Source organism: Ctenopharyngodon idella, chromosome 1 (assembly GCF_019924925.1).
Source record: "Ctenopharyngodon idella isolate HZGC_01 chromosome 1, HZGC01, whole genome shotgun sequence".
Lineage (NCBI taxonomy): Eukaryota > Metazoa > Chordata > Actinopteri > Cypriniformes > Xenocyprididae > Ctenopharyngodon > Ctenopharyngodon idella.
Window position 1 is genome coordinate 6416037 of NC_067220.1, and position 23952 is coordinate 6439988.

Below are 23952 nucleotides of genomic sequence, written 5' to 3' on the forward strand. Positions count from 1 at the left end.
GTCTTTTTCATATTGATGTACTTTTATTAAAGCAATAAATCACTTGAAGTCGTATGTTACAGTTACTCTAAGAGGTTTTAGGCACTCCTAAAAACCCCTTTGGTCTTATTATTATTCAGTTTACACAACATAATCCTTTCAGTCAAAAGTGTATACGTACATGTGTTTGTAATGAGTCTCGTTTTAGCTGAGAGACGTATTATCCTGAAGGCTTTGGATGCTGACTGATATGTAATACAAACCTTTACATTTAAGACATGAAGTTTTAATTTAGACTACAGAGAGATCATAGCATTCACACAACCAAATACGGCTCATTTATTCAGGGCAGTGTTTCCAAAATGGCCAACTTTGCCTAGATACGACACTCAATGTATAAACCTGTGTGATATGTTTGGAGCTCACTCTTTACTTAAGAGCGGGATCCAAATTGTTCAAATGATATTGAAGGTTGACGGAGCATTTGACCCTGATTTTTAGTCTAAAATTCATTGCCGGAGAAGAAGCGTCAATGTTTGCTCCTTTTGGGATTTTTTGGCATCCACTGCCAGCGAGGCTCAAGCTCATTGGTTGGGTTGGGACACGGATGGACGAGGGGTGGGGGCTCACAGTTTGACCTGTGAACTCTCACCCCTCTGTATGGACACTTGTTGCAGGGTCAGTCCTTGTAGCTGCCTTGTTGCCATGGTCAGAGTCAGGCCCCTTCTATTCACGTCAGATGCTCGGCCGATGATGGGGGCCTAGGTACGTACGTCCTCCAGCACCCTTCCTTCTATTCATGTGGATTTGTGTGTGAACTGATGCATTTCTGCCATGTGCTCCTGTTTGTTTCCACTGAACCGACTCAAACCCTGAGTTCTGTTCAGGACGGTATTGATGCTTCGCCTGTTGAAGGCATGCACATTAAAATAGTTATGTGTTATGTGTAAGATATACACTACTGGTCAAAAGGTTTGGAATTATTATCATTTTTTTTAACATGTTTTACATTTTAAACCAAAGCTGCATTTACTTGGTCCAAAAAAACAAAAAAAACAAAAAAAAAAAAACAGCAAAATTGTAAAATATTATTACAATGTAAAATAGCTGTTTTCTGTGTGAATATATTTTAAAATGTAATTTATATCCTGTGATCAAAGCTGAATTTTCAGCATCATTACTCCGGTCTTCAGTGTCACATGATCCTTCAGAAATCATTCTAATATGCTGATTTGCTGCTCAAGAAACATTTCTGATTATTATCAGTGTTGAAAACAGTTGTGTTAAACTGATACTTTGATGAATAGAAAGTTCATTATAACATTATAACATCATAAATGTCTTTACTTTTGATTAGTTTTATTCACAAACTTTTGAATGGTGGTGTATCAGTTTCCACAAAAATGTTTTCAACATTGCTGCTCAAGAAACATTTCTGATTATCATCAAATCAGCATATTAGGATGATTTCTGAAGGATCATGTGACACTGAAGACTGGAGTAATGATGCTGAAAATTCAGCTTTGATCACTGGATATGAATTACAATTTACAATATATTCACATAGAAAACAGTTATTTTAAATTGTAATAATATTTCACTATTTTTAATGTGTTTTTGATCAAATAAATGCAGCCGTGGTGGTGTTTATATGTATAATTATACTAGTTTAGTCTTTTAAACTGCTTTAAATGACTCTACATTTAAACAATTTACATATTCTATATTATAACAACTTGAACTGTTAAAATATAAATTCACAAGGCTATATTATTTTATCTAGTCTTTTATTTTAAACACAGCTCCGGTTGAAGTGATGCGAGCCGCCTGAACGAGCGAATCTCTCACTACTCGCCGTTTCTCTCCGTTTGCCTCTCTTTCTCTCTGTCTGAATCTGTCCCGTTCCATTCAGGACCAGTTCCTGCGGGCCGCGCCGGTCTCAGGCGGGATGGGCGAGTTGTTGATGAGGAAGATGGGATGGCGTTCAGGGGAGGGTTTGGGGAAGCACAGGGAAGGCACGGTGGAGCCCATCATTATCGACTTCAAAACAGACCGCAAGGGTGAGAGCAGGTCGTGAAGAAGCCGTTGCGTGATGATGTTATCGCTAAGATGCTAGTCATGATGTCATGTGCTTCTGTCTATTCAGGGCTTGTAGCAGAAGGAGAAAAAACCCAGAAGTCTGGCAACATTGTGGTGATGAAGGATCTTCTAGGTGAGTGTTTGATCACAAGACACGTGACGTGATTTACCCAACATTGTTTATGTTACTAGGTGATCCAAGGAGCCTTAAATATACAGTATAAAGCCTACTGTATCATATTTGATAAGCTTCTAATTAAATTATCAACTTTGGAAAACCTGTCGCACACAATCAGCGGTGGACAGGGGTCAGCATGGTCAGTTTGTTGGTCAGCATTTGACCAACAAACTGCAATGCACTGTGTATTCTGACATCTTTCTATCAGAACCAGCATTAACTTCTTGAACAATTTGAGCTACAGTAGCTCATCTGTTGGATCGGACCACACGGGCTAGCCACGTGCATCAATGACCCCGTCGCCGGTTCACCACTGCTCCTTCCTTGGAGCACTTTTGATAGATACTGACCACTGCAGACCGGGAACACCCCACAAGAGCTGCAGTTTTGGAGATGCTCTGACCCAGTCGTCTAGCCATCACAATTTGGCCCTTGTCAAACTCGCTCAAATCCTTACGCTTGCCCATTTTTCCTGCTTTTAACACATCAACTTTGAGGACAAAATGTTCACTTGCTGCCTAATATATCCACCAACTAACAGGTGCCATGATGAAGAGATCATCAGTGTTATTCACTTCACCTTTCAGTGCTCATAATGTTATGCCTGATCGTTGTCTGTCAGGCTTTACAAGTCAGAGATTGGTTGATAAAATGTGAGGTTCACAACACTAACTCTACCCCAAATGTAAAATCCAACTTGTTTATGGGGCTTTGTATAAATCATGTTTATTCTGCCTGCAGGGAAGCATCCAGTATCTGCTCTAATGGAGATGTGCAATAAGAAGAAGTGGCTGCAGCCGGAGTTTGTGATGGTGCACCACAGCGGACCCGACCACCGCAAGAACTTTCTGTTCAAGGTTAGTTTTTTTTTTTTTTTTTTAAATATAATTTTATACTGATTTGCATTAAAAAAATGATGTAAAACCCACTAAAAACAAAAACACTATTTTCAAATGGCTTGTGAATTTAGACATTACAATATTATAAGAGAATCTAGAGTTGTGTTATCAGCACTTTTCAAAATATCACAAAGCATTTTGTGATTGTTTTTTATGAAATAATGGTTTATAAAAAAGTGTTTTGGCACACCTGACTGAGTGGCTCTACGCATTGTTCTAAAATTGGGTTTTATTCTGTCATGTTAAATTAGCGTTTGACGAATGCGCCGGCGCGTTCACTTGGATTTTTTTCCCCCTCATAACAGCGGAAAGAATTTAAAATACTCTGTCATTTTTGGTCATACAGACAAGAGTAAAACATAATTCAAAACTGTAAATCTTTTTATTTATGTACACACAATAACAACAAAATGCTGTGCTTTTGTAAAATAAAAAAAATAAAAACAATCAGGATGCACTTTCTGGCGTCTCGGGAACGCTTAAAAATAATTAACCGAAACTTGGTGTATAGGTTACTTGCCTCAGTCAGATAAGAAATATGTCTATAAAAAGCTTGAAATGTGAAATATTCTCTGGTTATGTAATCCATGAAACCAACAAGAAGTACAGAGGTAATCTGCTCAAACGTAGATGATTATAATGTGAATGAGCGCTTCCCAATGATGAAAGGACATAAGACAATAAGACAAGAGTGAAAATCTTGCTCTAACTAAATGTAAATCGCTCTGAATTAAAATGTAAAAATGGATCAAAATATTCCTTTGTCGAAATGTTCTGATATTGTTTTATTAACTTGTGCATTCAAAAAAAAAAAGTTACACTTAGGTGCAAAATGGACAAAAATGTCCATGCCAAAAAACTGTCATAGAAATATGATTTATTAATATTTTTTTCCACTTTCACTGATGTCAATTTTTTAACCAGCATCTGTTCTATCCATAGATACCAAACATTCATTAATTTTAAGAACTTTAACCCTTTAAATGCTGGTTTATTTACATAATGCCATAGGTGTTTTTTTTATGAAAAAATTAAAAATAGTAGTTTATTTTCATAAACTAAATGCTAAGCAGAATTTTTTTTCTTTGCTTATTAGATTCTTGGGTGGGTCAATGAAGAACAACAACATTAATTTTGAGGCATTTATATTTTTTATGTAGTGTCAGATTTTTTACAAAAACTAACACTTAGGTCCATAATGGACAAAAATGTCCATGCCAAAAAACTGTCATAGAAATATTATATATTAATATTTTTTTACACTTTCACTGACTGTTTTTTTTTATCAGCATCTCTTCTATTCATAATTACCAAACATTCATTCATTTTCAGAATTTTAATGCTTTACAAATCGGTTTCTTTACATCCTCGGCTTCTAATGCACCTGTGTGCTCACTGTCAGTGAGCAACACTAGCTTCAGAGCTTCCTCTGCTGAGTAACGTCTCTTCAAACAATGAAATGATCAACCCCTCAAGCACCACATATTTATAGGTTTGGCTGTGAGGACACCTGTGTGAACTCAAACTTTGTATAAAATCTACCAGACTAAAAAATCAGCATTTTCTTGTGGTAAAAACTAAAACAATGTGTTTAGGGGCTTCTGAACTTCTACTTCAAATTCAAGCGTACCTTTTATCTCCGTACAAAAACAATAACAAGTGAAAAAGTGCAATCAAGGGTTAAGATGCGTGTTTGGTCGAAAAAGAAAAACCTCAAGAAAAGAAGAAAGCCTTCTTTGACCTTTTTCAAGTTCATAATTATTCTATAAATGTTATTTTAACAGCTGCACGAAAAACCCACTAGTGTGTGTGTGTGTGTGTATATATATATATATATATATATATATATATATATATATATGTATGTTGCGATTATGAAAAAATACATTCAGTTTCACTATATGACTTGAAAAGCTATATTTGGAAACAATTAATCATCATAATATGATTTGTGGTGATTGTGTAGGGGAGTGCATAAAAATGTTAAATTATTTAAAAAATGACTTTTTACTCTGAAGACTTTTTTGAGTGCGACCCATCCTTTTAGGGCTGAATGATTTTTGAAAAACCTAAAAAACAAAGTTTTAAAACTGTGGTTCACTCTTTACAAGAACCAACTGAGTAATGAAAAAAAAAAAAAAAATCTCTTTCCACTTTCTAAGCCACATTCCTACTGTTTTTGACCAGTTAAATATTATTATTAGATAAAAATTTAAATAAATAATTAAATAAAAAATATGTAATTTATTTTACAAAGTATTTAATAACATTAATGCTAATTTTTAAAGCTTCTCTTTTGTTGACAACAGCCAGTTTCTAAGCACTTCTCATCTGCTAATGCTAAAGAATAGTTTTTGAATGGGACATTGTGCATTCAGCACCAAATCCATTGTTTGGTCTAGTGTTACACGAGTCAGCAGATTTGTTTGTGTGTCTGTCAGGTGGTGGTGAACGGATGTGATTACCAGCCGCAGACTGCCAGTCCCAATAAGAAACACGCCAAGGCGATGGCGGCCACAGTCGCGCTGCAGGCGATGGGAGAGGTGGCGGGAGACGGCGTTCATACCGGCCCTGTGTTCACAGCGGCCACCAACATGTGATGCTTCTCTGAGCCTCCTATTGAGTGCACAGCGCTTTGATTTAATTTCCCATGCATATGTTATGCATTTTTTGTAATTTTGGCTTATTTTCTTGATTTGGTAAACTGTGACAGCCTTTGCACGCCAATGAAATGAGACAAGCATGTACACGGTAACGAGTACGTAGTTCACTAGGTTTGAACCGTGAGGGTTCGTTGTATTTTATTGTTTTAGACCGTTATTGTTTCTGTTATGTTTGCTCTTGTAAATGTTTCATGCATGCTTTAAAACTGTTTTATCTTCATGAACAAAGTGTTTGTCTTTGCTTTGAATTTTTACCAGCACCGGTCCATTGCATCTTCTTCTCTGAAGGCTTGTGTTCTGTTGCTGGCAGAGAACATGTTTTTGTGATGAAACACAGAATAAACGGAAAATCATGTCGCTGGAAAATTATGCTCTTTATTGTGTCCGGTCAGTTTCACAAAAATTACAACGTTGCAGAGCAGTATTTGTTAAAGATAATCTTTGCTTCAAGAAGGTTGAGTATCTATGTACAAAATGCATAAAACTCCTTTCAGCTGATCAGCATTAGAAACACATCAACATACAAACTGCAATCAAACAAACCAAAGAAAAACTGCACGTGCATGTCTTTAAATTTTTGCAATATATCACGCACAATGTGCAAATGTACTGTCCAATTTATTTTGTGACAAAAAGGTGAAATGAGAGTTCTGCATAACTGACGAATCAGTCACATGGATCTGAATTAAAAAACAGCTTCACATTAGTGGATCTACACAGTCTTTGATAATACTAATGCCGTATTTTGCTTCATGCTTTAAGAGGACGGTAAAAATGACATCAGATTTCAAAAACTAGAAATATTTTAACATAGAAATGAACTAACAGCACCATTTAAAGATAAATACATGAATAGCACCATACTCAAAAGATTCATCAAAGTACCACTCTACTAAAGAATTTTATATTTTATTATTTTAAACAGTTTCACAATTTGATTTTTTTTTTTATCCCAAGGCAAAGTCTCTATGTTTTTTAGGGAAAATGTGGTTTTAGTTATTAAAACCCTATGCCAGAGCGCATTTTTAAATGTATATATATTTTTATAAAATTATATTTTATAACGACATAATAGACGTTTAAAAAATTAGGTAAACTTTTTAAATTGATTATATATATATATATGCAATATCTAATGAGTCATATCACAGTTAAATTTTCCAAGTATTGATTTTAGATGGGGAGAAAATTCTAATTATTCAGCTGTCCACTACACTAATAGCTATATTTCAGCTAGAATTGATACTATTACTGTGACTGTTTGTTTTTAACTTTTTTGACTGTAAATAAATGTGTGTTATTAGAATGTAATTTGCATTAACATCAAAAAAGTAATGTGATTACATAATGTATGTGACTTGTAATGCATTACTTTACACGTAACATCAAAAAGTAATCTGATTACGTAATGCATTACTCTTAATACACGTTACTTGTAATACTTTACTCATAACGTCAAAAGAGTAATCTGATTACGTAATGCACGTTACTTGTAATGTGTTACTTTACTCGTAACGTCAAAAAGTAATCTGGTTACATAATGCACGTTACTTGTAATGTGTTACTCTTAATACACGTTACTTGTAGTACTTTACTCGTAACGTAAAAAAAGAGCAATCTGGTTACATAATGCACATTACTTGTAATGCATTCCTCTTAATTCACGTTACTTGTAATACTTGTAACGTCAAAAGAGTAATCTGATTACATAATGCACGTTACTTGTAATGCATTACTCTTAATACACGTTACTTGTAATACTTTACTCGTAACGTCAAAAGAGTAGTCTGATTACGTAATGCACGTTACTTGTAATGCGTTACTTTACTCGTAACGTCAAAAAGTAATCTGACTGCGTTATCTGAAAGTAATCTGAATTGGGTATTGCTGTGTTATTACTGTATTGTTTTTAATACAGTATCTCTTCAGTTAAAACCATAAACTCATGCTGTCCATTAGGAAATCTTTTTGAAAAATATGTGTAAAAAAAATAAATAAATTTCAAATCTTGTTTTGCATGCCCTAAGAGCAATAAAAACAAATAGGAAAAAAATAGTATTGAGTATTTTAAGTAAACAGTTGTGCTCCACAAATAAGACAAGGTATATAAAAAAAATACATCATATTTTGTTGAACCAACTTTTCACAGCTCTCAAAACTGCAATGGAAATGTCTGAAACATAAATCCCTTCATTACTTTTCTCCCGACACCTCAGATTCTTCCAGATACCAGCAATAATCCCAGAACGACTGCAGTAACGAGCAGAACTCCACTGATGAGTCCGATGCGGATCCAGGGAGTCTTCTCATCCGAGATGAACTCGAGAAGATCACGCTGGCCTGAGAGGAAACATCTCGCATTAAACATGAATCACAAAGAAATACGCTGCTCTGACCTGAAACTGGGGGAAATGTTCATCTTAACCTAAAGCCTTGATGTTCTACATTAGATGTGTTTCAGGCTCAGCTGTTGGTACTTGTAGAGGCTTCGTGGCCTTTGATCTTTGCTTTGATCATTGAAATAATAGAGCTTGATGTTCTATGAAAACATACTGTAACTTTCAGAACTAAAAACTTCCTCTTCAGTCCAAAAAGAGCATTTATTGAGCATAAATAGCTTGTTCTGAAATCTGTGCTTTTTTGAGACCATAATCACAAATACATTAAATTACATTTTTGGGTGAACCAAACCCAGATGACTTTCTTACAATAGCTTTAAGTTTGGGACTGATTAAAAGTTATTTTTAACCTCTGATCTAGATCACAAATCTCATTCGCATAAAACACTATTAACATATAAATGAAAATTATTTTAATAGTTTTTTATATATAGTATAAAGTCATTTTTGTTAATTGAAATAATATATATATATATATATATATATATGGACAAAATGCTATTAATAAATAAATTTAAATTATTTTAATAGTTTTATATATTAGAATCAATTTCATAAATTAAATATTAATTATATACATATATATATATATATATAATATATTTTAGAAAAAACTCGTATATTACATTAAATATTTGAACTTTATAAAAATTAAATATTTTAATATTATAACATATAATACATTATAGTATATAATATTATAATATATACAGTATTTCTTGAATATTATATTAAATACTTTAGCAATACTTGACCTGTTACCTCGGCAAATAAATGAAAATAAAATAAGTTAGAGTGGAGGTACCAAAACTACTAAATAATATAATATATAAATAATACTAAAATGCAAATTACATTTGAGAGCTCTGGCAGTGAATTTCAATGGTCTGTTCTTCATACAAAAATATAATTTGTCTTCAGACTTGGATATAGTTCACAGGTTGTATGGACTACATTATAAATTTCATCTATAAGAATTTTAAGCTTTGGATGCTTAAGAAAAAGTTCAATACTCACCAGAAACGGTGCCTGCCTCAGGGACGGCTGAAAAATCTGTCATCAGTAGAAATAGTGTTGTACGAGAGAAACACAGATTGTATAAATAAAGACACTGAATCAGCCCCAAACACCAACAACATTATATGGAAAGAATCAGTCATTGATAAAACATTTATTGACTACTACTAATATTGGGAGGATGTGTGTGGTGATCAGCAGTACCTTCAGCTCTCTCAGCGTATGTCTGCACTGGCGCTGTGCTGCTCGCTTCAGTTTGAGTGCTGGCAGCATATGTGTCCGTTGGCATGGAGCTGTTCATCTCAGTCTGAGCACTCGCAGCATATGCGTGAGCTGGTGCCGTGCGGCCCGCTTCAGTATGAGTGCTTGCAACAGCCGTCCAAGTTGGCACGCTTGTGCTTGTGTAAGTGTGAGAGGTCACGCTGGCACTGGAGACTGAGTCCATGAGGTCTGTCATCCCTGAAGACGCCGCTGAGGAGAGAGAGAGAGAGAGAGAGAGGTTACATGACAACATACGGTCCTCCTGGGAAGTTCGTATTTACGAGTTGGGAAGTCGTGTTTACAACGTCAGGTGCGTTCAAGTCACTTTCATCAGAGCAAGATGGCACTATACCTTTTCTTTTTTAACTACATAAAAATACAGTAAAGTTTTTAAACTCTACTTCTAGAAAATGAAGAACAATAAATGTGCATCAGGTGTGTTGTGCTTTTTAATGTTTTTAATTAATTTATGAAGCCAATACATAGTACATTGTTATATTACAATGCTATTATATTTTGTGTAGGGAATTAGCTTATTTTGTTGTAAATGAAAAAGCCTGACAATGTCACTGCTAAATACCTATAAATATTGTGGTATTCTACATCATTTCTCACTGACACGCCCCTCAACTCGTAAAGATCGGGGCTTAAAGGTGCAGTAAGCGATCGGACCGAGCACCACAACACACATGTAGCCCATCCCATCATGAGTGGACACACCCCCCACTGCTGATTGGCTCACTCTCTCTCCTCCCCTGTCATGAGTGGACACACCCCCCACTGCTGATTGGCTCACTCTCTCCTCCCCCATCATGAGTGGACAAGCCCCCTACTACTGATTTGCTCACTCTCCTCCCCCATCATGAGTGGACACACCCCCCTACTGTGGACTGGCTCACTCTCTCTCCTCCCCCATCTTGAGTGGACACGCCCCCTACTACTGATTGGCTAACTTTCTCTCCTCTCCCATCATGAGTGGACACGCCCCCTACTGCTGATTGGCTAACGTTCTCTCCTCCCCCATAATGAGTGGACATGCCCCTTACTGCTGATTGGCTCACTCTCCTCCACCATCATGAGTGGACACACCCCCCTACTGCGGACTGGCTCACTCTCTCTCCTCCCCCATCTTGAGTGGACACGCCCCTTACTGCTGATTTGCTCACTCTCCTCCACCATCATGAGTGGACACACCCCCTACAGCTGACTGGCTCACTCTCCTCCCCCATCATGAGTGGACACGCCCATAAGCTGCATAAGTGTGTTTTCGTGTGACAGTTACTCAGGAAATACTGTTTGTGGTAAACAGCTGAACACGTACGTACCCCAAACAGTGAGCGTGTGCCTCTCCGGGAATCCGCTCCGCGGCGCCTCGTAATCAGTGTTCTTGTAACGGCACTGATAAACGCCCTGGTCGACAACACTCACCGACTTGATGGTCAGTGAGAAGACGCCACGACAGATGTCGTGTTTGGGCGGTAATGCGATGATGCTGTAATCAATACTGACGTCCATCTTTCCAGAGCTCAATCGCAGGATTTCTTTGTCATCTTTCAGCCACTGGATGTAGATGTCTTCCCATGGTTTATTTTTAGGGATATTGCCAATGCACTCCAAAGTGATATCCTCACCCTCAACCGCTTCAACATTATCAGCGAACAGCTTTGGTTCCGCTGAAACACAAGAGAGATTTACATTGCACTTTCTCTTAAACTTGTGTTGATGCTTTTACTACTACTTTTGATTTTTTTTTTTATTAGTAATGCTGTTTTGTCGAGTATCATTGTAAACACAGTTGCAAATAAATCAAATAAAGTCTTAAATGAACGTAAAAAGTTGTGATAAAATAGGATACAGATCCGCGTTGTGCGTCAGCTCTTAAAGTGACAGCAGCCTAATAAACCTGCTGCCGTCTGTCATTAATGTTAATCAAAGAACAAAAGACAAAGAGAAAATCACTCACTGCTTTTGACTGAATAACTTCTGTAGCTTTAAATAAAATTAATCTATATTTTATTTATAAATGATGCATTGTAGACTGTGAAGTGTTTGATACCTTTATTCAATTTCTGGGTATTTCCTTCCTGTTTGATCAAATATTTAGAATATACTGTCTTTATGTTGTTTCTGCATTAATTTGGAGATTAAATGTGAAATTACAACAATACAAAAATATGTTAAAAACTTTAATGTCAGGTGCAAATAATTGTGATTAATTACAGAAAAATGTGCCATTAATTAGTTAATTTTTTTAATCTATTGACAGCACTACTTTTTATTAATCATTGTTTTGGTTATTTTAGTAAATTATTAAACTAAATGAAAATAACAACTTTTTTTTTTTAATCATTAACATTTGTTTTATCATCAATGTTTTGGCAGGAAAAGGTGGGAGAAAATGATTTCTTGATAGTTTAATTTTGTAAATTAAACAATTAAAACAACTATTCAGATGTTTTTCTAGTGTACTAATTTAAATCAACTAGTTAGTAATTGTCTCGGTCACTTACTCAACACATGCAGTAATACAGAGCAAATGGGTTTGTTTCCCTCCCAGAGACATTCGTATACGTCTCCATCGTTCAGCATCACATCTGACAGAATGAGGGAAAAGTCCTTAGACTCGGCAGGATCCTTGAGGAAGTTGACCCGCCCTTCAAACGCCCTCCCGACCGTGATGACGTCTCCGTTCAGAGAGATGACGTCTTTTCCCATCGCCTCCCAGTGAACCTGCAGCTCTTCCACAGGGAATCCCGAACCATTGCATGGCAAGATCACGCTTTCCCCGAAGATCGCCTGGACCTCTGACGTCTGCAGGAAGAACCCTAGACAGACTGGATGAGGACGTGAGATGAGAAATTAAAATCATTCCCAACACCAGAGCTTTTAATATAAATATCAGATGCTAAACACATTAGAAATTCATCACTTACCACTGAGGCATGCAATAAAAATGAATGTAGTGCCAAGAATCATCATGTCCTCTCAGAAAACCTGTAAAATAATAATAATAATAATAATAATAATAATAATACAACTATTATTTAATCTATTATCTTATATATATATATATACATATATATATATATGACCCTATAAGTTCGATTTAACCAACAAAATATGAGGAAAATTTTTGTTATCTGTTTTTAATATTTTGTAATATGAGGGAAGAACAAACACTAAACTTAATTAAGGTATTTATATGATAAAAAATATTTAGCAAAAAAAAAAAAGAAAAGCAAACTACAGGTTTTATTTTACTATGCAAAAAAATGCACAGAAAATCAAAAAGCTGACAGGAAAAACTGACTACAGCATAATCAGTTATTAATATTTCATTGGTTCTCTCTTGTTTTTACATGTGTTTCTTTTTATGGCAGTCTGGGTACAAAATTATGTCGGCACAATTTGGCATATTTCATTGCGTTATCACCACAAATAAAACAATTAACACAAATAAATGTTAATGTCATGTATTTAAAACCTAATAGTATTATACTTCCAAAAAATCTTTGATATTGTCGGGGCACGTGGTGGACAGTGTTTTGAGCAGCAGAATGATCCTCTTCTCGAGCCACTGCCTCCGTCACGCCCACAAAAACTGCTAAAGCTTTATTTAATAGTGCTGACGTGCGTCTTTACCAAAGTCACATGATCCTGTAACCCAATCCATATCAAACACTCCAGACACTGCAGTCTAACCATCTGATGGACTGGGGTTAACACGTTTCTTACTTATTAAAGATCAGACTTTTTTATCACAAAATTAAAATACTTATATTATGAATTAAATTTTTAGACACAATACAGCAATATATTACTTTATCACCAGAGCACATGCATGGGAATCGAGTCATTATTGAATCAAAAAGTAACAAGACACTCAGTATTAGTTTAATATCTTGATTTAGGCTTTTATTTTCATATTATTCTTAATTATCATTTTAATTTTAGTTTAATTTTTGAGCAATTTTGTTGTGTTTTTGTGTCATTTTTGATAGTTTTTGTTTTGTAAAATATTTTTATATAGCTTTAATTTATTTTTATATCAGTTTTAGTCATTTTAGTACTTATTTTATTTCAACATTCAACAAGTTTTTTAAGTTTAAGCTAAAAATAACACAAGACACTAGTTATGTACTTTAGTTATCGAAACAAATCCTTTTCTCTGTTGATTTAACATGTATTTCATATTTATATATATAGTTTAAAGACAAGGAAAACAAAACTGAGGGAAGAAAAACAACCTGAAAAAATTAAGACATTAAAAGATTGTAATACACCATTTACACAATAAATATTTCTTAATTACATCTTTCATTTCTCCTTGTAATGTCATTTCACTGCTTCATGCTTTATTGTTGAGCATTTGATGAATTATACGAAACGACAGCATTCAGCAGTGAAATGAAATGTTTCTCCATTCAGAATCGTGGTATTTCCAGCTGAAACTGTCACTGTACTGTCTGTGAGAGCTGAAGTGCAGGACATGAAAGCACTTACCGAGTCTCCAGTAATTCAGTGATTATGATTGGATCATCAGAGCTTGTGCTTCAGGTTGCCGCATTCATTCACTCTCCTCTGGTCTTCAGTTCAGGGCTCTTCAGGGCCGAGTCACATGATGAACAGAGAGAACATGAATCCAGTGAACATGCTGCACAGATGCTGCTTTACGTTTAGGGCTCGAGGTGACATGGGTGTTAAAATATGACCTGACGCACCATCACAATTACATTACACTGCAGTAACGGCATTACCTTAACAATTCTGCACTGCATTTGCATGTCTTTAATAGATCGGAGGGGTAAAGACTTGTTTCTGTCCCTTATGTCTGAGCACTTTTAATGTATAAGGCCGTGTCTGTGAAACATTAGACGAGCTGTTACACCAGGATCGTCTTCTGAATGAAGGAATTTCTTGGCTTGACTACAAGTATTTACACTCTTCAACACTTCTGGCAGAAACTCAAGCTGTTTTTAGACCTTGCAATACAATTCGCTGACTGATCCGACTCACACGAAGAACAATAACACAAAGACCAGGTTTGTAACAACCTAAATGCTTAAATGCATAATCTAAACTAATAATTGATCATTTTTTATCTTCCCGGTGGATATGCATGTGTTTAAGGTCAGACCATTTGCAATAATATCATTGTTTCTCATAACATTTTATTTTACAGTGTCCTTGTTACATGTACTTACTGTAGTAATAACAGTAAATTATGCATAATTACATGAAACTAATGATATACCAAACCCTAATCATATAGTATGTGTTGATTAATATTACTCAGTACTTAAATGAATAATTACACTGTAACTAAGAACTTAAAATAAAGTGTTACCTTATTTTTATTTAAATCTTAAAAATATAGACAATATAACATATACAATAAACAAATTTTTCCATTTAAAATTAGGGAGAAAATGTGCGTAAATATTAAAGTAACGTCACAATAAAAAGGCTTTATGGCCCTAAAATGCAATTCATATGCACATATATATATATTATTATGTATGTTTGTGTGTTTATATATAGTAATTGATTTTATATACACATTCACACACATACATATATAAGTATTTATATATAAATATATAATAAATGAATATATAAATATTATATATTATGTTTAAAATGACACATATTTGTCATATATAATGTATGTATATGTGTGTATATATATACACACACACACATAAATACACGTGCGTGTGTGCATATATATATATATATATATATATATATATATATATATATATATATATATATATATATATATATATATATATATAGAGACGGTACATTATCCTCTGACTTATTTCCCTGCCAGACAAATGGAAATACTCACTTTAAACATGTTTTGCACTCATCTGTGACACCATTATGAGACATATAAGGCAGGAAATATTTCAACTCATTTAATATTATACATTCATAGAAGTGTGAATAATACACTGGATTTCAACAGTCAGAAATATTACCATGAGAGTTTTTAACACAGAATTACACGTGTACTTCTTGAGGAAGGAATCAGTAATTTCTCACATAGAGACGATGATTAAAACTTGAGCTTTAAAATCACATCATCTAAAACACTCCATAAAAATTGAGACTTAAAATGACAAGTTTCAAACTAACATTTACATACATCGTACACTAAAAGCTACACTATATACAAGCACAATCTCTGAGCGCTCGTACTGTAACGTCACAGGACACCTGATACGCCAAGAGATATTAATAGTCCTGGCCTGTCAGAGGAGAGGAGACATCCACCAGCTCACGACTCTCAGGACTTCCAGCTGTACGAGTAGTCTCTCATGTGCAGCTGTCTGAGCGCACACTTTCCCAGCATGCTCGGCGCTGCCAGCTGCTGAACGGAGCTCTGCTGTAGGCCACACCTTCCCAGATCCTGTACAACACACTCCTAGAGAGAAGAAACCAGAGCATGAGACCTTCTGTAGCAGATGCCTACATACAGACAATATAAAGGACATCAAGAGAAATTATAAACATTCCAGGATTTTTCTCCATATAGTGGACTTCACTGGGGTTCAACAGGTTGAAGGTCCAAATGTCAGTTTCAGTGCAGCTTCAAAGAGCTCTACATGATCCCAGACGAGGAATAAGAGTCTTATCTAGAGAAACCATCGGACATTTTCTAAAAAAAATAAACATTATATACTTTAACCACAAATGCTCATCTTGCACTGCTCTGTGATGTGCCACACATTTATAATCATGTTGGAAGGTGGAAGTACCGCAGTAGGGTGAAAAACTCCATCTCATTTTCTCCTCCAACTTCAAAATCGTCCAATATCGTTGTTTTACATTTTTTTGTAAAGGGCGTTTGACTTAGTCTTTACACATTTGCTTTGTAAACGCTGGATCGGTACTTTCGCCTACATCACGTGTGACCTTTCCAACGTAATGCGTGGCAGATTGCAGAGCAGTGCAAGATGAGCATTTGTGTTTAAAAAGTATATATTTTTTTATTTTTATTTTTTTTTAGAAAATGGCCGATGGTTTCTCTAGATAGGACCCTTATTCCTCGTCTGGGATCATGTAGAGCTCTTTGAAGCTGCACTGAAACTGACATTTGGACCTTCAACCTGTTGAACCCCAGTGAAGTCCACTATATGGAGAAAAATCCTGGAGTGTTTTCCTCAAAAACCTTCATTTCTTTTCGACTGAAGAAAGAAAGACATGAACATCTTGGATGACATGGGGGAGAGTAAATTATCAGGACATTCATTCAGAAGTGGACTAAGTGGACTGTTGATTCTTTATTATTTATGAAATTTACAAGCAATTTCTGAGTGAAAATTGTTTGAAAGTAAATCCTACACCAGTTTTTCAGTGTAAAAGCAGCAACACACCAAAAGCGGTGAAACGTACCAGTTGTGGCGGTTCAGAGCTCTGGCTGATGGGTACGTTGAGGACGGCCGTGGGCTCATGGGTGTAGAGACCCACGCTGAACTCTCCTCTCTGAGCGGGTCTCAGGAGCTGCGTCAGCGCGTGGAGCGTGTGGGGCATGATGGGACCCGTCACCTCCAGACTGCACACGTCCTGATAGCCCGTCCTCACCTGAGTCTTCACATTCACAGTGCGGGCCTGGACAAATGATCAAAGACAGACAAAAAGTTTTCATTAGAAAAATAATACATGATGTCATCTATGCCCTATGATAAAAAGTAAAACACAATAAAAATGAGTTTTAGTAAACGTAATTTATGCAAATACAACAGTATGAATCAATAAGGGCAACAAGCGTGAGGCCCCGTACCTTGAGCGTGTGCAGTGTGGCCCCTCTGAAGGCTGTAGGGGCCAGGAGTGTTGGAGGAAGTCCTGCCTGAGAACCGGCTCCTGCCACCAAACTCTTACAGTTAATGAGGAAGTTGAGCAGCGTGAAGGTGTTCGAACCCTCCACCAACACCACTGACTCTGGTCTGTGGTCCAAACGCACCTCTCTGTGCTCCTTACGACTGGTGCACGACTTAAGGAAGTACATCACGCAAATTAGTGTGCATTGTTATATTACCATGTGAATATTTTAAGACTGTTTAGCAAACTGCTGTTAGCTGCTAAGAACATAATTTAAAGTTCATAACTAAAGACAGCATTGCATTGTTCTGAGCTGGTTGTCAATTTTATTTATAGAGCACTTTTAACAATACACATTGTTTCAAAACAGCTTTATAGAAAATCATGATGTTAAATGTTTATAATATCTCAATGTGTTAGTCGCATTTATCAGATTAGAGCCAATATATACGACGACAATATATAGGGCCCTATGAAATCTGTTTTCTTTTTCCCAAATTCCGTTTTAATTTTATCCAAATTCTGTTTTGTTTTCTGTTTTAATTTTAATGACTCCAATTTTAATGGTTAAATTAAATTTTAGTAATCAAAAAGCATGTCTAATTAATTGAAATCATGAAACTTACACAATTTAACAATTTATTAAAAGTTGAACAAAAATTACATTTTTCGGTCCCTATGAAATATGTTTTTTTTTCTCAAATTCTCTATTTTTTAACCAAATTCTGTTTTCTGTCTTAAGTTTTCAGGATTCAGTTTTAATGGTTTACATTAAATTTTAATAATCCAAAAGCATGTTTAATTAATTGAATTCATAAAAACAACCAAATTTTATAAAAAAAAAATTAAAAAATCATTTCTACGAAACGTCCATTTTTCTGGCAAACAAATTAAGGCATAAAATATTAAATTAATTTGTCTTTTAATCATATGACATTAAACTTTTTTGCCAAACAAAGTGCTGCACAACAGAGCTTTACTGTTAAAATTAAAACAAGGAAGAAAAATTGTGATTATTCCTTATTAAAATAAAGTTGTAATGATTCATTATTATTATTATAATAATAATAATAATAATAATTAGTGTTAGTATTATTATTACATTGAGACATATCTAAATTCTGTTGTACAACAGTAATATATTTCTTTTATTTTGACCGGTTGCCATAAAGACCTTTGAGTTTGTGTGTTTATGATTTGACGATAGTTTTTAATGCATTAACTAACACAAATTAACAATGAGAAATACATTTGTTGCAATATTTATTAATCTTTGTTAACGTCAGTTAATAAAAGTACAACTGTTCATTGTTAGTTTTTATCAGCTCAGGTCTATTAAAACAAATACAACTTTTGATTTTAATGTATTAGTAAATGTTGACATTAACATGAACTAAGGTTAATAAATGCTTTAGAAGTATTTTTCATTGTTAGTTCATGTTAACTAATGGAAGCCTATTGTAAAGTATCACTATTTACATTTTGTGATGCAATCAAGCAGTTGAGATTTACTGTATGTGTGTGTGTGTGTGTATATATATATATATATATATATATATATATATATATATATATATATATATATATATATATATATATATATATAGCTTTACATGTGTATATACACTATGTATGCCGTTAAAGTTGACATTCTTATATAAACAGGTTTATATAAAAAGCTGAAAGGATACAGTTTGATAGAAATGGCATCTGGTTTCTTGATCTTGTCTTGGACGCCCATCTCCTTCAGCCAAGAAAATCCACTATCATCATCATCCTCCTCCTCCTCCTCATTTTCACTGTGCTCACTTAATCTGGAAAAAAAGAAAAGATGACAAACACATCGATCAATATTCAAAGCTGATCAAAGCGCATCAGTTGTCAGCGGTGATGTACTCACACTTCCTCACTGTCAGCCTGCTGAACGCTCTCACCGGCCTGAGATGAGCCGAGCTCTTTGCTTTTCCTCCGCTCCTCCAGCAGAGGGAGTGAGAACTCTATCCCTGAACACAAGCAGCACAGAGATGACGTTTGAATCCACAGCTGTTTGCAAGTAAAGACTGATAAACATCATAAAGAGGCTGTGCATTACAGTGGTTTCAGCACAGCAGTATAACAGCAAAACATTAGCATTTTTTATTCGTTGGTGTGAAAGCGCAGTGACTCTTACCCTCAGCCTTCATGGCCTCTCGCAGCCCTCTAGTGGTGGGCGACAGCAGTGCAGTGATGCCTTTAGCACCGCTCAGACCGGCCGCCCTGAACAGCACAGTGAACTGATACGAGCACAGGTAGAAATACGGACACAGACGGGCCTTCAGCAGACTGTACAGAGACGTCAGACTCACAGACCTGCAACACACACATAACGTCAGTCAACAACATATTCAGCATCTAGAGAGCCGATGTTTATATTCATGCATGTGGCAGATGCTTTTGATGGCATCACGTGAACATCACACACACTGCCGTCTCTTACCAGTCGCTCATCAGGCTCTGCTGCAGCGCTTCGTCCTGCGCCCACGGCACGCACTTTCCAGAGAACTTACGCTCCGCACCGATCCGTGGGAAGAGGGAGAGCCAGGGCAACGACGGGTGCTGCCAGTACTGAAGACACTGCTGAAAACCACAGCGCAGCTCCGCACAGCCCCGGGGATCCTGCAACACACACCGACAAATACAGATAAACATTTTATAGAGCAGCATGATTTAATTCTACTGGACTGTATAAAAATGTGCTCTTGAAAAGCTAAATATAAAACTATAGAATAATTATTTAAAAACTAGAAATATTACAACTATATATATAAAAAAAAAAAAAAAAAAAAAAAAAAAAAATCACAAGAAAGAAACTATTAAAACAAAACCACAAATTATTTAAAAGAAAAACAAATATTTTATATTATTTATAAAAAGAATAAAAAGCAATAATGATCAAATAAATTAATAATATATTTTATATATATATATATATATAAAAAAATTGTTTTTATTTTAATTTTTAAAGAATATTAATTTAAACTAACTTGTAGTTTATTTTTATTATTAATGTTTTAATTTATATATATGTGAGTGTGTGTGTGTGTGTGTGTATATATAATTATAGAAAATTAAAATAAATATTACATTTATTTAATGTATAGATAAAATAAATATTTAAATATAAAAAAACTGAAACTATTTAAAAATCATACATTAAAAGTTTAAAAACATACATATTTTTAATATAAAACAAATATTTGTGTGTGTGTGTGTGTGTGATATATATATAACATTAATAATAATAATAAAAATAATAATTAAAAATAATGTTTAAATTGATTAATTTTTTATTAAATTAAAATAAATACTAAAGCATATAAAATCGATAAATACTAAACCTTTTATGACATCATTCATTAAAACTATATAAAACTCTGAAAAAATGTTTAATATAAAAATATCTTAGAACTAACAACAGTAATAAAAAAAACTACATTTATTTAATATATAAATAAAATAAATACTTAAATATCAGAAAACAAATACTAAAAATACATGAAAACTATAAACACTAAAAGTAAATGAAATGACACATCAAAATGATATAAAACTGTATACATATTTATAATATATAAATATAAGTATTTTAAATAAAATTATATAAATAACATTAATAATAATAATATATTCCAATGTAATATTCTTTATTTAATATAAAAATATAACTATAAATAATGCATTGGTAGGCTGTCGTTTAGTAGTAGTTTGTGAAGTTTCCCAGAAATCATCAGAGACTGTGATTGTGTGTGTACCTGTATGTTAGCAGGTAAGCTGGAGAACTCGGCCCTGCAGTGAGAGCTCAAGCCCTGCGCCTCCTCCTGCGCCCTCAGATGTTCAGCCCAGGAGAACGACTGAGGAGACGTGAACAACACGCGGGTTTTCAGGGACCAATCCGCCGGGAACTCCAGACACACTTCAGCCGGAGCCGCGGAACAAACCGCCTCTGGACTCTAGAGACAAACACACCTCATGAACACAAACAAACCATGACAGAGAAATCATGAGTGACGATCAGCTGACATCAGAAACCTTCAGCACTGGAGCGGATCTCTCCGGCTCAAACAGATCGTCCTCAAACAGACAGTCATCTTCAGAGAGGGAGACCGGCGCCTGCAGACAGATCAGACGAAAATCAGACACATTCTGCAAACAATTATGATGATATTATACATCTACTGTTTCGTCTGATTTCACAGTAAGATCTGATTTAGACATTTGAAACAGGAGAAATTAACAACTATGTTAACAATTTTACTATTATGAATAATTATGAATCATGACACAAACACATGAGCTCAATATTTTTTAAAACTATAAATAAATAAATATTTATTAAAAAAAAACTATAAATACCTATATATAAAAATATTACATATGAAAACGGTATAAAATGGTATAAAAATATTTTTAATATAGAACATTTTAATAAAATATATAAATTATAAATATCACATTTAACTAAATATTTAATATAAAAATATAATTTAATATGATAAAAAAAAAAAAAATACTAATAGAAACAGAAGAAACAGAAGAAATAACATTGTTATTATTAATAGTTATGAATCATGGCACATCCCCAATACGATTTTGCGTGTGTATGAATGTGTGTGTGTGTGTGTGTGTATATTTTATATATATATATATATATATATATATATATATAATAAAAATAAATAAACTGTAAATAATATTAAAATTTTATTAAAAAAAACTATAAATACCTATATATAAAAATATCACACATGAAAACTATATAAAATGGTATAGAAATATTTTTAACATAGAAAATATTGTAATAAAATATATAAATTATAAATACTGCATTTAATTAAATATTTAATATAAAAATATAATTTAATATGATATAAAATACTAATGTGAAAAAGTATATGAAAAAGAAACAGAAGAAATTATGAATAACTGAGTTAAAATATAACATAGTTATTATTAACAGTTATGATTCATGGCATGTCCCAATATGATTTTTGTGTGCGTGTGTATAAACTGTAAATAATTTAATATTAAATAAAAAAAAAAAACTATAAAAGACCTATATATAAAAATATCACACATGAAAACTATATAAAATGGTATAAAAATACCTTTTAATATATAATAAAAAATATATAAATTACAAATATAGCATTTAATTAAATAATTAATATAAAATATAATTTAATATGATGAAAAAAAACAAAAACAAAAAAAAACAATAAATACTAATATTATATGAAAAACAAACATTGAGCTAAAATACAGCATTGTTATTATTAATGGTTATGAATCATGGCACGTCCCCAATATGATTATTTATATACATACATACATACATATGGGGAAAATTATATACCATGGTATTTACATGTACATTGAAGTGTCATGTAAATAAATATCATGGTAAAAGAATGTCAGTCTCATGAAAATAGATAGTTATAATATATATAGTACATAAGTTTACCGTGACGTACCTTTATCTCGTGTAGTTTTCGCTGGTCTGTATTGAACAGCTCTTCTCTCAGTGAAACGCCAACGTTTGGACGTTCTTCTCTGAATTTCCCGTCCAAAACTGCAGTTTCCGCCTTTTTACCGTCCAGAGCGCCGTTGCAGCCGTCGGTGTGTGATAACGCTCGTTTCTTAGGACTGTTGTACGTGTTCTCGATGTTCGCGAAAGGATTTCTGCGCTTCACGCCGCCGCTCGCCCGGCCCGGTGCGTTCAACAGCGGCCCCGGTGAGAACGGACGGACTCCGTCCACCGACACAACCGGACTCGACGTCCTCTTGTTTGGCCCTTCGCTCCGCGCGCGCTTCCGTCTCATCCGAAGAACATCAGACGGTTTTTTAAAGCTGGGAGAGTAGCAGCCCAACTCCGCCATCTCGACCGTTTCTGTCGATTATTGTGTGTGTGAAGCGGGAACTGCGGCGGCTCTTCTGACGATTGTTTTGTTCGCTCAAAATTTCGCGCGTAACGTAATTGCGTCAGCACGTTGCGTGATGACGCAATGAGCGTGTTGGCGTACTAACGAAACACCCGGCAAATGTAAAGTCTCTGTTTCATATTTATTTCCGACTAAAAGAAAAAATAATAAAGAACGTAAAATATTTATGAGCTAACAAATAAATAGTCTATATGAATCTATTCAGGTAGATTGTCCAGATACATTTATTATGGCAGTAAATTGAATGTAAAGTGACAGCTGTTTCATGTTTGTTTTCTTATATTAATGGTTAATATACATATATAAAAATATTTACATAGTCTATAATTAGTTTTGCTCGTATTTCATCCAAAATAGGCCTATCTGAAAATCTAAAATAATTTAGTTGATATTTCCAGTCTAATTTATTCACTTCTATAACCATAAGATGCTAAACTTCCTCTGTCTTTCAGTATGTCAGCATGTAGATTAATGGTTGAATGTCGCTTCGTGTCACGATTAATTGCCCGTTATTCATCATTTGCATTTGTGATTAATCACGCAGTGAAATGACAGGAGCTGAATATTGTCGTATGGATGAGTTGTCAGGGTTGATGGCACTTCATATCGATCCTGGAGCTGGTCAGGAACGATGACTCGCGTGATGAATGGCCTGAAGGTGACCTCTGA

At 34.4% G+C, this 23952-nt stretch overlaps 3 protein-coding genes across 3 annotated transcripts; 1 reads left to right on the top strand and 2 right to left on the bottom strand.

The window, feature by feature from the left end:
- Positions 1–9: 9 nt before the first annotated feature.
- Positions 10–6164, top strand: LOC127521244 (protein SON-like). Its single transcript, XM_051910408.1, has 5 exons — positions 10–744; positions 1892–2039; positions 2126–2191; positions 2978–3093; positions 5577–6164. The coding sequence occupies exons 2-5, from the start codon at positions 1928–1930 to the stop codon at positions 5733–5735; spliced, it is 453 nt and encodes a 150-aa protein (XP_051766368.1). The 5' UTR covers positions 10–744; positions 1892–1927; the 3' UTR covers positions 5736–6164.
- Positions 6152–11255, bottom strand: LOC127521233 (uncharacterized). Its single transcript, XM_051910366.1, has 4 exons — positions 10801–11255; positions 9419–9685; positions 9215–9250; positions 6152–8138 (listed from the first exon to the last, which is right to left on the bottom strand). The coding sequence occupies exons 1-4, from the start codon at positions 10988–10990 to the stop codon at positions 8011–8013; spliced, it is 621 nt and encodes a 206-aa protein (XP_051766326.1). The 5' UTR covers positions 10991–11255; the 3' UTR covers positions 6152–8010.
- A 4129-nt stretch (positions 11256–15384) lies between these two features.
- On the bottom strand, positions 15385–23362 carry LOC127521127 (protein downstream neighbor of son homolog). The gene is made up of 10 exons (XM_051910050.1): positions 22816–23362; positions 21374–21454; positions 21097–21294; positions 19782–19960; positions 19476–19654; positions 19206–19308; positions 18997–19119; positions 17268–17466; positions 16880–17095; positions 15385–15908 (listed from the first exon to the last, which is right to left on the bottom strand). The coding sequence occupies exons 1-10, from the start codon at positions 23218–23220 to the stop codon at positions 15771–15773; spliced, it is 1821 nt and encodes a 606-aa protein (XP_051766010.1). The 5' UTR covers positions 23221–23362; the 3' UTR covers positions 15385–15770.
- Between the last annotated feature and the right edge of the window lie 590 nt (positions 23363–23952).